A 14,103-nucleotide genomic window follows, 5' to 3' on the forward strand; every position below is an offset into this window, starting at 1 on the left:
GCAACTCAATATTGCAATGGCGGAGGAGCGACGGGACGGGACGGGGTGGGGTGGGGGGGGGGGGGGTGGTGAGGAGGGTGAAGAGGAGGCTCGTGAAAATTGCCGCTGGCTGCCACCCAGGCCCAGTCTTTGTGCTAATGACGGGTTAGAAGCAGTGTTATTGCTCCCAGATGCTGTGCGGCTTCTCCATCACCACTTTGATGCCCGGCTCAAAGTCACGAGGACGTCTGTCTCACTCACATCCACGTTAGACAAGATGCCATAATCAAGCTTCTTTTTGGCATCCTCCCATCGAATGATCCTGAATTGTACAAATGTATTTTAGACTCTGCGCGTCCAACCTTTCGATCGTTTTTTGGTTTTTTTTTTTACGTTTATTCAGAGTTCATTCTGAACTTCCTCTGGCGTTTCATAATGAGCCCGCTATTACTCACTAACCAAACAAAAGCATGGAAAGTACTTTGCATTTGCGCAACGGCCCCAAACACCGCAGGCGGTGTTTTTTTACTGCTTCATGTGTGACGGACCGCCTAAGTGTGACTCAAATGAGCGTCACTATGGAAGGCACTGATGCTACCTTTCACTGGGAAGGAGCCTCACTGACAAAAGATCGCAACAGCACCATTCCACTCGCTTTTAGGTCCTTTTGCTGTATTTTACTGTATCGTTGCTGTCTAACAAAAAGCCTCTACCTCAAAAAAAATTTCTGCGTTTTGAAGCTAGTTAGTTAATAATTATTTTTGAAAAAAACTTTACAAAATTGCTAGTTAAGCATATCATTCAGTGTCGTCAATATTTTTTATATATTTATATTTTATGTATTATAAAATAACTATTAAAAAGTTATTAATATATATATATATTTCTCTCTATATATATATATATATATATATACTATTCATGCTTTTTGGAGGATAGCAATGTTTTGCAATGTCATATGGAAATGTGACACCCAAATGTGCAAGGAGGGAAGAATTTGACCACTGTAGTAAAACGACACAACAAAACAATAACGTTGAAAAGTAATAATGCATGCATTTACATGTCTTCCTTTAAATGGCACTTTGCAATGACGTGGTGGGAAAAATTTTGTGTGTAACTATCGGCGGTTGCCAAGGAAACAATATATAATATATCACGTATTTCTGGCATATATTTTGGATTTTATTGGCCCGGGGGCACAATAAAAAAAAAAAAAAACATACTTCCAAGTTCTGTGTCTTTTTTATTAAAAGTTTTGTTTTTTTTAAATGAAAATAACTGAAAATGTTAGTAACAAAATGTAGTGAGACATCATTTTCATTGGACTGTGGCAATATGGACCATCAGAATTGACGAAAGAAATAATGGATACCAGCCCCAATCGGTGTTGTTTCTTTGACATCTTGGGCTACACTGTTAGTTTTTCCAAAGGAAGACCGGGAGCGTTGGCAGGAAAATACAAAAACTAAGGAACTTATTCCCAAAGCAGCACTAGAGACAAGCTTATTTACACTCCTTTATTTTTGTATTATATATCTGCTCTGTGTTGCATATAAAATACATTCTTATTCTGCTACAAATCAAGTGCCACCTCAGAGTTGAACACATTCACTGCCATTGACTGCTTTAGAAGTCAAATGTCCATGTTAACTGGGAAGGGTGGCAGTCAATGAGTTAATTGTTGTCTGTGCAATATAGGTCATTTAAAGAGATGCCAGAAGTAAATAAAGTGCGGGAGATGTTAAAGAAATTAAAAAATACCCCCCAGTGACAACCACTAACACCTGAAGTAGGACCTCACTGCAAAGACACTGAGGCAGGTATGTGGGGACTAGTGTGACTCAGGAAAAGGGCCCCGTTTCCAGGGATGGCCCCGACAAGTGTAAAGTATTCAGCAAAGCCTCGTGGATTCGTGATGGAGCATTTGCTAATCCGGAGACAGGAAACCTTCAAGGTGGCTGAGATGATTGCCAGACGCGTCCACCCCTGAGTCCCGTCAGTATCGTCTTTCGCCTCCTACTCGTCCTCCTCCCACTTCTGTAGCTCAGGTGTCTTCACCAAAGATGGAAGCTGACGAGCGCAAATCAGCCCCAAACAGCCCCATACAAGATGTGGCTACGGGGCTAAGGCTAGAAAGCGCCGTTGCCACATTAACTTGAGGCTTGTGTGCCTGCAAATGGCTGTCTTAGAGGGAAGCGTTGATAGAAAACAGTGACCTCAAAGCACTCAAATACGAATCTCTCGTTGGCCTCAATTGCTTGAAGGTGGGATTTCGCCATGTCAAATGAGTCAGAAGAAAAGGATTTGCGCCTTTGTCAAACAAAAACTGCTGCTACTGAAACCCCTCAATTTCAATTTGCGTCTGGCATCCTCTCAAACCTGCATTCTCGTACATTTAGTGTTATCACACAAGAGGTCTGACGATGTATTTCAGGAAGTCTAACAATGCTTGATACTCTAAACCCTTCGACACGGTAAAGCCTGCACATCCTGGCTGTACTTTATGGGAGCATATGGCAAAACACTCAATTCAAGGATTCACACACAATTTGTTTTTGAGAGGTTACACAAATACTCGACCACTTCAGGTTGTAGTCCGCCTTTCGCCCGTAGTCAGCTGGGATAGGCTCCAGCGCCCTGCGACCCTAACCAGGATAAGCGGTGTTGAAAATGGATGGATTTTTATATACTGTATATATTTCTGAGGTTGGGGTTTCAAATCTGGGCACTGGAGTTTAGTTTGCATGTTCTCCCCATGCTTGCGTGCCTTTTCTTTGGGTACTCCGACTTCCTCCCACCTTCCAAAAACCTGCAAGTTAAAGGTCCTGTATTTTGGCTCTTTTGACTTCCATTGAGTGACTCTCTAACATGGACTCAGTATAAAAGTGTCAATTTCATAAAAAAGAAAAAAAAAAACACCTTGCTTTTGTCATACACGTGTCCAGAAAATGCTCCTCTGACAGCTACTTCTGTTTGACTCCGTTTTGTATCTGCTTTGTCCATATTTGAATAAGATGGCACCCTTTCCTCTGATTGGTTGCCTCCGTGTAGAAGACCCACTTGTGAGAGCACACGTGTTTGTTACGTTGACAGCAGTGGCTTGGGACCAGAAAGGGAAGGCGGGGATCTCTGCTAGTAACGTAGATAAACTCGAGAAATTCGAATGACCTGATTTCAGGCCTCTTGGCAAAAAAAGAGTCTGGAACGCCAGGAATGCCTGAACGTTTTTTTTGTTTGTTTGTTTGTTTTTTGTCCTGTTCGGCTGTTAGGTCAAGCAGAATGGAGGATCTGTATCCCCTTTATGCTGGAACAGTTTTACTGTGTCACAGTGAAGTTTTTAAGCTGCCGCTGTGGTTTCTTAGTATTATAATTGGTGAAAAAAAGAAGAATGCCTGGGCATTTTTAATTCATATTTCACATGTTAATGAAGCACCATAGAGACAATGTTACATCGCAAGTACTAGAAAAAGTTGGTTTGACAAATAATGTCCCCTTTAAGTTCATTGAAGACTAAATTTTCCATGGGTGTGAACAGTCGTGTACATGAATAAGTTTAATGAACGAACTATGTCGTATTTTGTGCGAACGTGAACTGAACTTTCTGCCTGATGAACGTTATTGAGGACGCGCTCATTCCTGCGTCAAAGAACGGTTTTCGAACAAAAGTTCATCTTCATTCAAGAGTGCCAGGTTTTGCTCAGGACTTCCAGGACAAAAACCATATGGACACACTAGATACGAGCCTTCATATGTCGGGGATGAATGCTGTATTTGGCAACCGCCATTCCTATTTACATTCAGCAGGCACCTTCAGCTTCAATATAGAACAATAAAACAGAACATAAATTATTCAATTAAAATGTAGTGCACATAAACGTTAAATTAAAAAAAATGTACCGGAATAAAAGTTTAAAAACTAATGGTTCTTAAATATTAAATGCAAATGTATTGTACTAAAAAGTTTAATACAACTGAACTGTACACAGGCGGTGATTCTTTCATGTACTACTAAAGGGAGCCCACGCACCACCAGTGATACTCGTACCACACTTTGAGAATCACTGCACTATTCAAACAGTAAAAGTCATGTCTCAGATGCAACTCTATGTTTCAACATATGTATTAACAATGATGCGATCCATTTTCACACAAGTGCAGAAAGAAGCTTTATAAAATACAACCCCAATTCCAATGAAGTTGGGACGTTGTGTTAAACATAAATAAAAACAATACAATGATTTGCAAATCATGTTCAACCTATATTTAATTTAATACACTTCAAAGATAAGATATTTCATATTCAAACTGATAAACTTTATTGTTTTTAACAAATAATCATTAACTTATAATTTAATGGCTGTAACACATTCCAAAAAAGCTGGGACAGGTGGCAAAAAAGAAATTGCGGACGTCGTGTCCTCCGGGCCAAAGAGGAAAAGAACCATCCGGACTGTTATGGACGCAAAATTCAAAAGCCAGCATCTGTGATGGTATGGGGCTGTTTTAGTGCCAATGGCAAGGGTAACCTTCACATCTGTGAAGGCACCATTAATGCTGAAAGGTACATATAGGTTTTGGAGAAACAAATGCTGCCATCCAAGCAATGTCTTTTTCATGGACGCGCCCCTGCTTATTTCAGCAAGACAATGCCAAACCACATTCTGCACGTGTTACAACAGCGTGGCTTCGTAGTAAAAGAGTGCGGGTACAAGACTGGCCTGCCTGCAGTCCAGACCTGTCTCCCATTGAAAACGTGTGGCGCATCATGAAGCGTAAAATACGACAACGGAGACCCCGGACTGTTGAACAGCTGAAGCTGTATATCGAGCAAGAATGGGAAAGAATTCCACCTACAAAGCTTCAACAATTAGTGTCCTCAGTTCCCAAACGTTTATTGAATGTTGTTAAAAGAAAAGGTGATGTAACACAGTGGTAAACATGACTCTGTACCAGCTTTTTAGGAACATGTTGCAGCCATAAAATTCTAAGTTAATCATTATTTGCTAAAAACAATAAAATGTATCAGTTTGTACATTAAATATCGTGTCTTTGTAGTGTATTCAATTAAATATAGGTTGAACATGATTTGCAAATCATTGTATTCTGTTTTTATTTATGCTTAACACAACGTCCCGACTTCATTGGAATTGGGGTTGTACAACATCAAGAAAAAGAGAAATATGGAGAGATCAACATATCATTTGTCATTTAAACAGCCGACAGAGCGTGACATATAGTATCGTAGAACACCATTTGTCATTGGCTGACAGGACAGTATATGGTTGAGCTCCACAATTTCTACCTAGCAACAAACAAAAAATTTGCTTTCTCGGCAGTTTGGTTTAATGACGCTTTTGCATATGAGATTTACTTCATAAGCTACTTGTATAAGCTCTCTTTGTTCCAGTTTGACTTTTTCATACTTGCATGCGAGGGGCTCCGCTCACCTCCTGTTGCACCGCTGCCGTCTGTGTTTAATGGCCACAGGAGAGGAAAATGTATGAATCACTCCCAGAGAGAGGGAAAAACCAGAGGAACAAGACAAAGCGAGAAATTCTCAAGTCTACATATGATTTAAGTCAGCATTATGCAGCCGAGGGCGATTACTTTTTTTTTTTTTTTTTTTTTACATTTTTGTACAGACACTATGCTGTCGTGTGTGTGTGCGTGTGTTACATGCATTCAGGGGTTAGGACCATTTGGCTGCACAGGTCTTAAATGCTTTGATGAAGGACACACATTTTCTTGAAGACACACACTAGTTGGGCAGGGCAGGCTGTGGTTAGCACGCCAGATGGCTTTAAGCTTAGTTACAGACTACCAACGTGTGTGTGTCTGTGCGTGTCCATGTGTGTGTGTTCATAGAAACTTGCTCAACCCGGACTTATTTTTAGACTTGCTTTGTTCATTTTATGATATTAACCATTGAAGGATGTGCACAGTTGCACGTGCATGGCTGAGATTGCATTTGGTTAAGTGTGCATGTAACAGAGGAAATGAAAACTTTAATTTTCTCCAATTGGATGCATGTCCTATGCTGTGTGCACATTCAGAAGGACACGTTCTTCCTTTGTGTGTGTGTGTGTGTGTGTGTTTCTCATTTGTCGCTCGCCTTCGTTTTACTCCCTTCAGCCGTAATCAAAACCACGGACCTGAGTGCACAACTTTCCCATCCGTCTCGTGTTTTTTTTCCTCCCTTTTTTTTTGTGTTGTTGAATTTAATATGTCAGCTTTTACTCTAGGTCCTCCCCACGGTTCTCCATTTCTTCCAGTTCCTATACTTTGATGCTCAATTGTATATTAAATGTAAAACATGTCATTTCATATAAAGAACAAACATATCTAGTGTAGTCTATGTACTGTAAATAAAGATGAGCCACTTTGTCCAACCAAGGGTCTCTGTCTGTCTTCCCCTGCAGGAGAAGGAGAAGAAATACATGCTGCAGGTGGACAACTTGAGGCTGCGAGATGTCGAGAAAGGCTTCATGTCCAGCAAGCACATTTTCGCCCTTTTCAACACTGAGCAAAGGTTCGCTTGAATCTAATGAGCCTGTACAAGTATAATAATGCTACCGATAGTGTCAGAGAGGTATTTTTAATTTTTTATTATAGACTTCTAGACATTTTTAATCATGCTGCTCCCAGACATGGTATCTGTAGAGTTTCTTTTTGTGAAGCCTACCCTTCAATGAGTGATGGAATCAGTAATGAATATGATACAAAAGATCAACATTTCAGCTTTTTTTGCAGGTATTTACATTGGGATGTGCAATACAATTTTTTCAAAGCACCTGTTTTTATCACTTTTTTTTTTCGAGAAAAAGCATTGGAACATTTTACTGACAGGTGTGTTTTTTTTTTTTTTTTTTTTTTTTGCCTGGCTGTGTTCCATTAAATAGATTATTCAAACAATAAATAGCATTGAATGTTTACACTAAGTTTCAGATCAGGGTTTTGCATGTGAAGACCATATTTGCAGGTGGAGGTGTAACTCACATGAAAACCAGAAAGCAGCCTATGCGTAAAAAGAATAAGCAATCGTGCTGGACTGACCTCAAAATAAATGGATTACAGATGTAAATAAGCACTCCCAGGCACTATGGAAATGGAAAGGCAATAGTTGAATGCTTTGATCCACTTGCATGATGTGAAGCTTGAGAAAATGTAAAACGATTGTGGTTGTCTACGGCCATGTGCTTCTCGCTCTTGTACTGGATCTCATTAAATTGTACACTAATGAAGTGTCCAGTGTGTATACTTTGTATATCTACAAATTGAAGTGGATGAATGTTCATGCTTACCATGTGTATAATGCAGAAATGTTTACAAGGACTACCGTCAGCTGGAGTTGGCCTGCGAGAGTCAGGAGGACATCGATGCATGGAAGGCCTCGTTCCTGCGAGCCGGCGTGTACCCTGAACGCGTCACGGTAACGCACTGTCACACCATTCAGCATAAGCACAAGTTAATGATGTGTTTGTTTGGTGTCTTGTTTGTCAATACTGTTACATCTCACATCTGACCTTTTTTTGTCTTCTGTTTCCTTCATCGCTGTTTGACCTTGTAGGACAAGGAAGGAAAGGTACGTGCTTCTGTTTGACATCTTCATTCTTCAGCATTTTTCTGTTTCTTTTCAGTTTGCTGCATCATTTCTTAGTTGTGGTATGTTATTTAGCTTTCTTTTTTTGTCAAATTATCCTCTGTAAAATGGAGTAAAATGTGCCCTCACTCAACTTTCATTACGCTGTCAAGCAGCAATTGCATGCTAATCCTTTAAGAAATAAACAATACAAAACAATGTAAACGGTATAAGGGAACCAAAACACAGAAAAATACATATGAATATAAATAGTAGAGGCAGCACGGTATACATCTAGTGGTGAGCAAGTCTTCCTCACAGTTCTGAGGTTCAGGTTTCAAATCTCATCTGTGGTCTCCCTGTGCTATTTAATCTCAGTGTCGTTGAAACTAAACCGAGGTGTCTTGTTTCCACTGTGCCTGGACAGAGCGACACGGGTGACGAAAACGGCTCTGACGGTTTCATGAACAGCATGGACCCCCAGCTGGAGCGTCAAGTGGAGACCATCCGCAACCTGGTCGACTCCTACATGGCCATCGTCAGCAAAACAGTCCGCGACCTGATGCCCAAGACCATCATGCACCTCATGATTAATAACGTGAGTTCTCCTTTTTGGAGGGTCGGGGGATTATTTTTGAAGCGCACCGTAACGTTGCGCTGTGCTATCCAGTGTAAAGACTTCATAAATGCCGAGCTGCTGGCCCAGTTGTACTCGTGCGCCGACCAGAACACGCTGATGGAAGAATCTCAGGAGCAGGCGCAGCACCGCGACGAAATGCTGCGGATGTACCACGCCCTGCGAGAGGCGCTCCACATCATCGGCGACATCAGCACGACCACTGTCTCTACGGCCATGCCGCCGCCTGTGGACGACTCGTGGCTGCAGGTCCAGCGTGGCGGATCTGGAGGAAGGTGAGGGGTGAACAGGAACTGACTTGGTAGTGTCGTGGTTTACATAGCTGACTTCCCACTAAATGCCACATTCACAATTGACCGGCCATTTATTGGCAGTACAGGGTGTAGCCCACCTTTCGTCCTGAGTCAACTGGGATTAACTCCACGTTCTACCTTGACCCTGAAGAAGATAAGGTGTGGAGGATGATGGATGGATGATCTTCATTTCCTCTCCTTCCTCTAGGTCTCCCGCCACCAGTCCGACTCCGAACCGCAGGGCGCCCCCGGGCCCCCCAGCTCGCCCTGGTTCTCGCGGGCCTCCTCCTGCCGGGGGACCCCCCGTACCGTCCCGGCCCGGGGCTTCTCCAGACCCTTACAGCGGGCTGCCGCCCACTGTGCCCTCTCGCCCCAACCGCGCACCCCCAAGTGTGCCCAGGTGAGTTGAAAACTCAAAGTCTTTCTATTGCTCTGTCCTCTCGAGAATTTAGTTGAATTTCATCCAAAAAAATAATAATTATAGAACTAATGTATTCCACCAGTAGTGTACTAAACAAGACAAGAGTTTCATGATAAAAAATTCATCCAGCATTTCAGCTACCTAGCAAACGCAGGAAACAGGGTAACAAAATTGCTTGGCTCTTTTTCGTGCCTGGCCATACATTGCTTGGCAGGATTCAGTCATTGGTGTCCCATAGACCAATTTAAAAAGTGGCTACGTGAGCCACACCCACTCGACTGTTTGAATGGCTAAACTAGAGGCTGGTGTCATGCTCCAGGAATAAGTTAGATAGGCACAGAAACAGCATAACAGAATAGCTAAGCTCCTTTCCCTGCCATGGCCACTTGTTGCTAGGCAGAATTCAGTCATTGTTTTTCCATAGATCAATGAAACAATTTCTTATGTCAGCCACGGCCATTAGACAGTTTGAATCGCAAAACTTGGGGATTGTTGTTGTTTTTTTGTTTTTTTTAAGTATCCCTGGAACAGGAACATTAATTCAGATGGCCACAGAAACAGGAAAAAAAAAAGGTGTTGCTGACGGAATTTGTAGAGCCCTGTCATTGGTGTCCTGTAAACCAATGAAAAGAATTGTCTTATGTCAGCCATGCCCACTAGACTGTTTAAATCATAAAACTATGGGTTATTGGACAAGTTATGTTATGTACTTTGATTTGGTCACTCAAATTACAGTTTTGTATTGGGGACCAAATATCGATATTGTAATGTATCGTTGGGATTCCCCATCCCTACTCTTATTAAATATAAAATGATGTCTTCATTGCTCATTTTTGTATGATTTCTTACTAAATTCTTGTGAGAACATCCAAAGCATTGTTGTTGATGACATTTTTTTTTTTTTTTTTAAATGGTGTGGATCCTCTGTGTTACTAAGGGGGATGTGAAGACATCTGGATGAGGGCGTACAGGAGGTAAAAAAAAAAAAAAAAAAAAAAAAGAGTAGTTTTTGGTATGACATAGAAATAGAACAAATAGAGCTCGTAGACCACTTCCTTGTCTTTAAAGTGCCGTCATGCTCACAAGCACCTCACCCGTGTCCTCTTGTTAAAAGCTGTGTTTGAACACAGACGCGTGACTGGAATGATGGATGAGGAATAATATAAAATCTTTCAGTTTTTCCACCGTGTGGATGCTAGCTACCTTCTAGTTAACGTCCCGCCATGTAACTTCCTGTTTCTCTCTTCTTTATCCCCCTTCTTTTTCTTTCTTTCTTTCTTTTTCTTTCCTTGCTTCTTTCTTTCTTTCATTCTTTCTTCATCACCACTTCCTTACCGCCACACGACCATGCTTCCTTCTACAGAATCACTATCACTGACCAATGAGGACTAATCTTTCTGGTATGTTGGTGCTGTCCACCATTTTTATCGTCAGCATCGTTCTTCCTTCTTCTTCTTACTCCTCTTCCTCTCACTTGATTTAGTTTTTTTCTTTACTCATTTTTTTTTGTTCTCTTTTCAGAATGCTGCATGGGAACACACACACACACACACAACTGAAACAGCGTGTGTTGCGTGAATTTTCAGCATTAACTCCCGAAAGAACTCAACTTAATTGTTAGCCTCCTTTTTGCTGGTGTTATGATGTGTGTGAGATGTACCATTACACCCCATCCGCCCTCTTTAGCAACCATTTTAGAGATGTCAACAACAACAAAAAAGAACTCCCTTAAATAATGCTGATTTGTAAGGTGGTTAACCAATATTAGCTCCCGAGGCTAGTAGTGGTAGACTAAAATTCTTTGCAAATTGTTGAATAAAATGTCCAGTCTCTGGACCCCAGTTTTGGTGAAGCATTACAAATATCTCGTGATGAATGATGGAAATCATAATTATAGAAGATAACAATTTTTGTTGCTTAGCTTAGTTTAGTGTGGTGGCCAGGGCTAACCAACAAATTAAAAAGATTACTTTTTTTTTTTTTTCATCTGAATAAGAATCAAATGTCATGTTGTGAGGTCTTACAAGAAGTCACATACTAAACTTGGCCACGTTTTAGCTCATTAAAGGCATTTTAAGCTAAGTTAAGCTAAACTTAGCAAACCTTTCTAGCCAAACTAACAGCATTTACTTGCTGGCTTGTAGAAAAAATTTGATTTATACAGTGATGTATGTATGTATATTTATAGATTGTAAAAGTTGGCCAGCGGTTTCCTTTATTTGTAGCCTTATAAGCTAAGCTTAACTTAATGTTACCAATTAGCTATGGGCTACTGCCAGCATCTACTGTAAATGCTAGTTTGTAGTAAACATTGTAGAAGTATCAAGTATAGGTACAGTATACAGTACAAGATGTAAATTTTACCCAGTGGTTTCCTACAGTAAGGAACCTTCAAGCTAATCTATGCTATGCTAACTATCTTAAGTATCAGCATTTATGTGCTAGTTTTTACAGTAGGATGTTGGAATCATAGTGTTACAAGGTAATACAGTATGATTTCATACTGTACATGTTATATTTTGGCCAGTGGTTTCCTTAGACCTCAAGCTAAAATAAGCTAAGCTATGCTAATGAGCTGCTGCCATGAACAGCTAACGCTTGGAGTGAGGGTTACCAATGATGGTTGTTGCGTTATGTTCTTGAATGAAAACCCACAGTTCCTCCCTGAGATGTTGTCTTTCGAGCCTTTGATATTTCAACCCATGGTGGCGCTCTAACCACTCCAAACAAGCCAACGTTAACCCCCGTGTGTGTGTGTGTGTGTGTGTCCCGCCCCCACCCTCTTTGTGTGTCCCCCGACAGTCGGAGACCCCCACCTTCTCCGACCCACTAGACCTCCATGCTCCTCCTCCTTCTTCCCCTTCTTCGGTCCCTCCTCTTCGGGCCGACGGCGCCATCTTCCTGTCTTCTGCGGCGGTGGCTCCATCCTCCTGCTCGTACCGCCAACCCTCAAATTACACTACCTGTTAACCAGACAGATGCACAACAGCTAGACATACCTGTTGCATGGCCCCCTAAAACACACAGACCCCCTTAAATTCAACTGTGAATATATTAAAAACTGTGTATGACCCAAGATGCATTTTTCATATTGTCATACATGCGTAAAGATAAGTTAACCGCTGTATCGTAAAACTAAAATAAAGCAAAACTACTCACCTGACATAGATAGCTTAATACCAGATACAGATGAATACCAGATGCATGACCTATTAAAACGCAGACTCTATTAAAATGAACTGTGACTATATTATGTGTATGACTCGGGTGGCATTTTTAAGCAAACCAGTTGTCGTACACGCGAGATGTTAACCACTGCGTCATGACACTAAAATAAAGCAAAACTACTCATCCAGCAGATGAAGGGAAATTTCAAATGGAAAGGGGACGGGACAGGAAGGCGTTTTGCAGGAGCGATGCTGTCACGTTTTACTGGTATAGCAGCAGAATAAAAATATTTTGCTTCATTGCTATGCTGCTATTTATATCACATTTACATTTTGTACTAAAAAAAAAAAAAAAAAAAAAAAGCTAATTTTCAGCACAGTTAGCTTCTTCTGTCACTTTTACTATATGCTCGCCATATCCATTCTGCAGCTACATGCTAATTACGTTAGCATCCACTTTGTACAAAGTTCATTTGTCTATATAAGAGCTAAATTTGATTTAATTGTTTGTATAGCAGGCAGAGAAGAGAGAGAAAACATTCATTTTCAGCACAGTTAACTTCTTCTGTCACTTTTATGCTAGCCATATCCATTCTGTGGCTACATGCTAATTGCATTAGCATCTGCTTGATACAAAGTTCATTTGTGTATAAAAGTTTTAAATTGGATTAAATTAATTTAGAGCCCTTCCCGTAGTCCCTCTGAGCACCATTTCTGGTTCTATGGTTATCATCACACTTTTTCTCTGGGCCATCACTGGTAACAAAACAAAAACACACACAGGCACACACACACAAGCCAAAGAAAAAGCAAAACATGCGACGTTGGCTTGATTGAGTCGATGACCTTTAGTGTGACATCATCCTTGCTCTTACCGTATATGGTCGTCTCATGCACTCTTTCTTTCTGAACAGCAGGCTGAAAAGGGGCCTAGGAGACATCACACCCTTTTTTTTCATCACTTCATCCATCATCCATCACTCACTCACTCTGCATATCTCACACAGAAGCTATGCAATGCAGGAACGCTCCTTCCCTCCCTCTCACTTTATAGCACTATTTTTGATCCTCGGACGAAAGAAACTGTTACCTTATCAAAGCGGGATGTGAATAAAAAGTGCAATATTGTAGCATGTTTCTGTGCTTTCTGTGCCCCCCCCCCCCCCCCCCTCCATTTAGATTCCCTCCTTAACTGATTTATCTATTTTAATTTTTAGATTTAAAATTGATGATCTGCTCCATCTTCTTCTGCTTTTTTTCGTTGTCAGTGGTCACGGGGGTGAGTGAGAGGAATGCATTCAATGTACACGATTCTCCTTCTGTTTGCTTTGCTCTCAATTGTGCTGTGTTGTATATTTGGAGCCCTTCAAACCGGTGATGTCGTCAATCAATCAATAAATATAAAATACACCCCGCTCACCCCGAGCAACCCCTGTGCATCTCCACACCTGCAAAAACTTGCACCATTACTTGTGATTTACAGATAGTTTGTGACGGGACATATCTTTACTGTTATTCTGTATATATGTGTTGTGCCCCTTACTTTTATTTTTTTTAAAAAGCAGGGTCCCCACCCCCAAATATTTGTGACCCGGTTGCCATTTTGGACTGGGACCCTCAGTTTGGGCAACCCTGCTTTCATAAGCCGTGCAATGTATGAAGTTTGTGTATTTAACTTAAAGACATACTGTATTGCAGTGATATATGTATATGGATTTCAGCGGAATGTTTGATACTGTGGTGTAGCAGAGAGATTTTGTTTGAACCTCCCCCCCCCCTCCCCCCCCAACCATGACTGCACCCTGCAGGACTGCTATGACATTGATCACGTGCAGAAATAAACTGCAGTGTACTGACAAGAGATTCGTGTTCATGTGTTGTTAAAATGTTCTTCAATAAATACAATATACACCAACAGTGGTGGATGGTCAATTCGGGCGCTTGGGACAAAAACAAAAAAATTTAATACAAATATTTGTGAAGTCAAAACATTTTGCACTCTATTTTTAGATGAGCAGGATAGT

General features: G+C 41.1%; 1 protein-coding gene across 18 annotated transcripts in view; it reads left to right on the top strand.

Annotated features, from left to right (window-relative positions):
• Positions 1-13,994, top strand: part of dnm1a (dynamin 1a) — a 56,028-nt gene extending 42,034 nt beyond the window's left edge. For 6 of the 18 annotated variants that reach the window (XM_061698749.1, XM_061698751.1, XM_061698753.1 and 3 more), the window contains 7 exons: positions 6,402-6,511; positions 7,300-7,411; positions 7,550-7,564; positions 7,989-8,159; positions 8,232-8,473; positions 8,700-8,891; positions 10,434-13,994. In XM_061698749.1, the coding sequence (XP_061554733.1) occupies positions 6,402-6,511; positions 7,300-7,411; positions 7,550-7,564; positions 7,989-8,159; positions 8,232-8,473; positions 8,700-8,891; positions 10,434-10,533 (942 nt within the window). In that variant the 3' untranslated portion in view covers positions 10,534-13,994. Of the gene's footprint in view, positions 1-6,401; positions 6,512-7,299; positions 7,412-7,549; positions 7,565-7,988; positions 8,160-8,231; positions 8,474-8,699; positions 8,896-9,849; positions 9,887-10,275 lie in introns of those variants that run through there. The other 12 variants (XM_061698755.1, XM_061698765.1, XM_061698766.1 and 9 more) reach the window with 9 other exon arrangements.
• Positions 13,995-14,103: the final 109 nt, after the last annotated feature.

The sequence above is a fragment of the Phycodurus eques genome, chromosome 15 (assembly GCF_024500275.1).
Source record: "Phycodurus eques isolate BA_2022a chromosome 15, UOR_Pequ_1.1, whole genome shotgun sequence".
Lineage (NCBI taxonomy): Eukaryota > Metazoa > Chordata > Actinopteri > Syngnathiformes > Syngnathidae > Phycodurus > Phycodurus eques.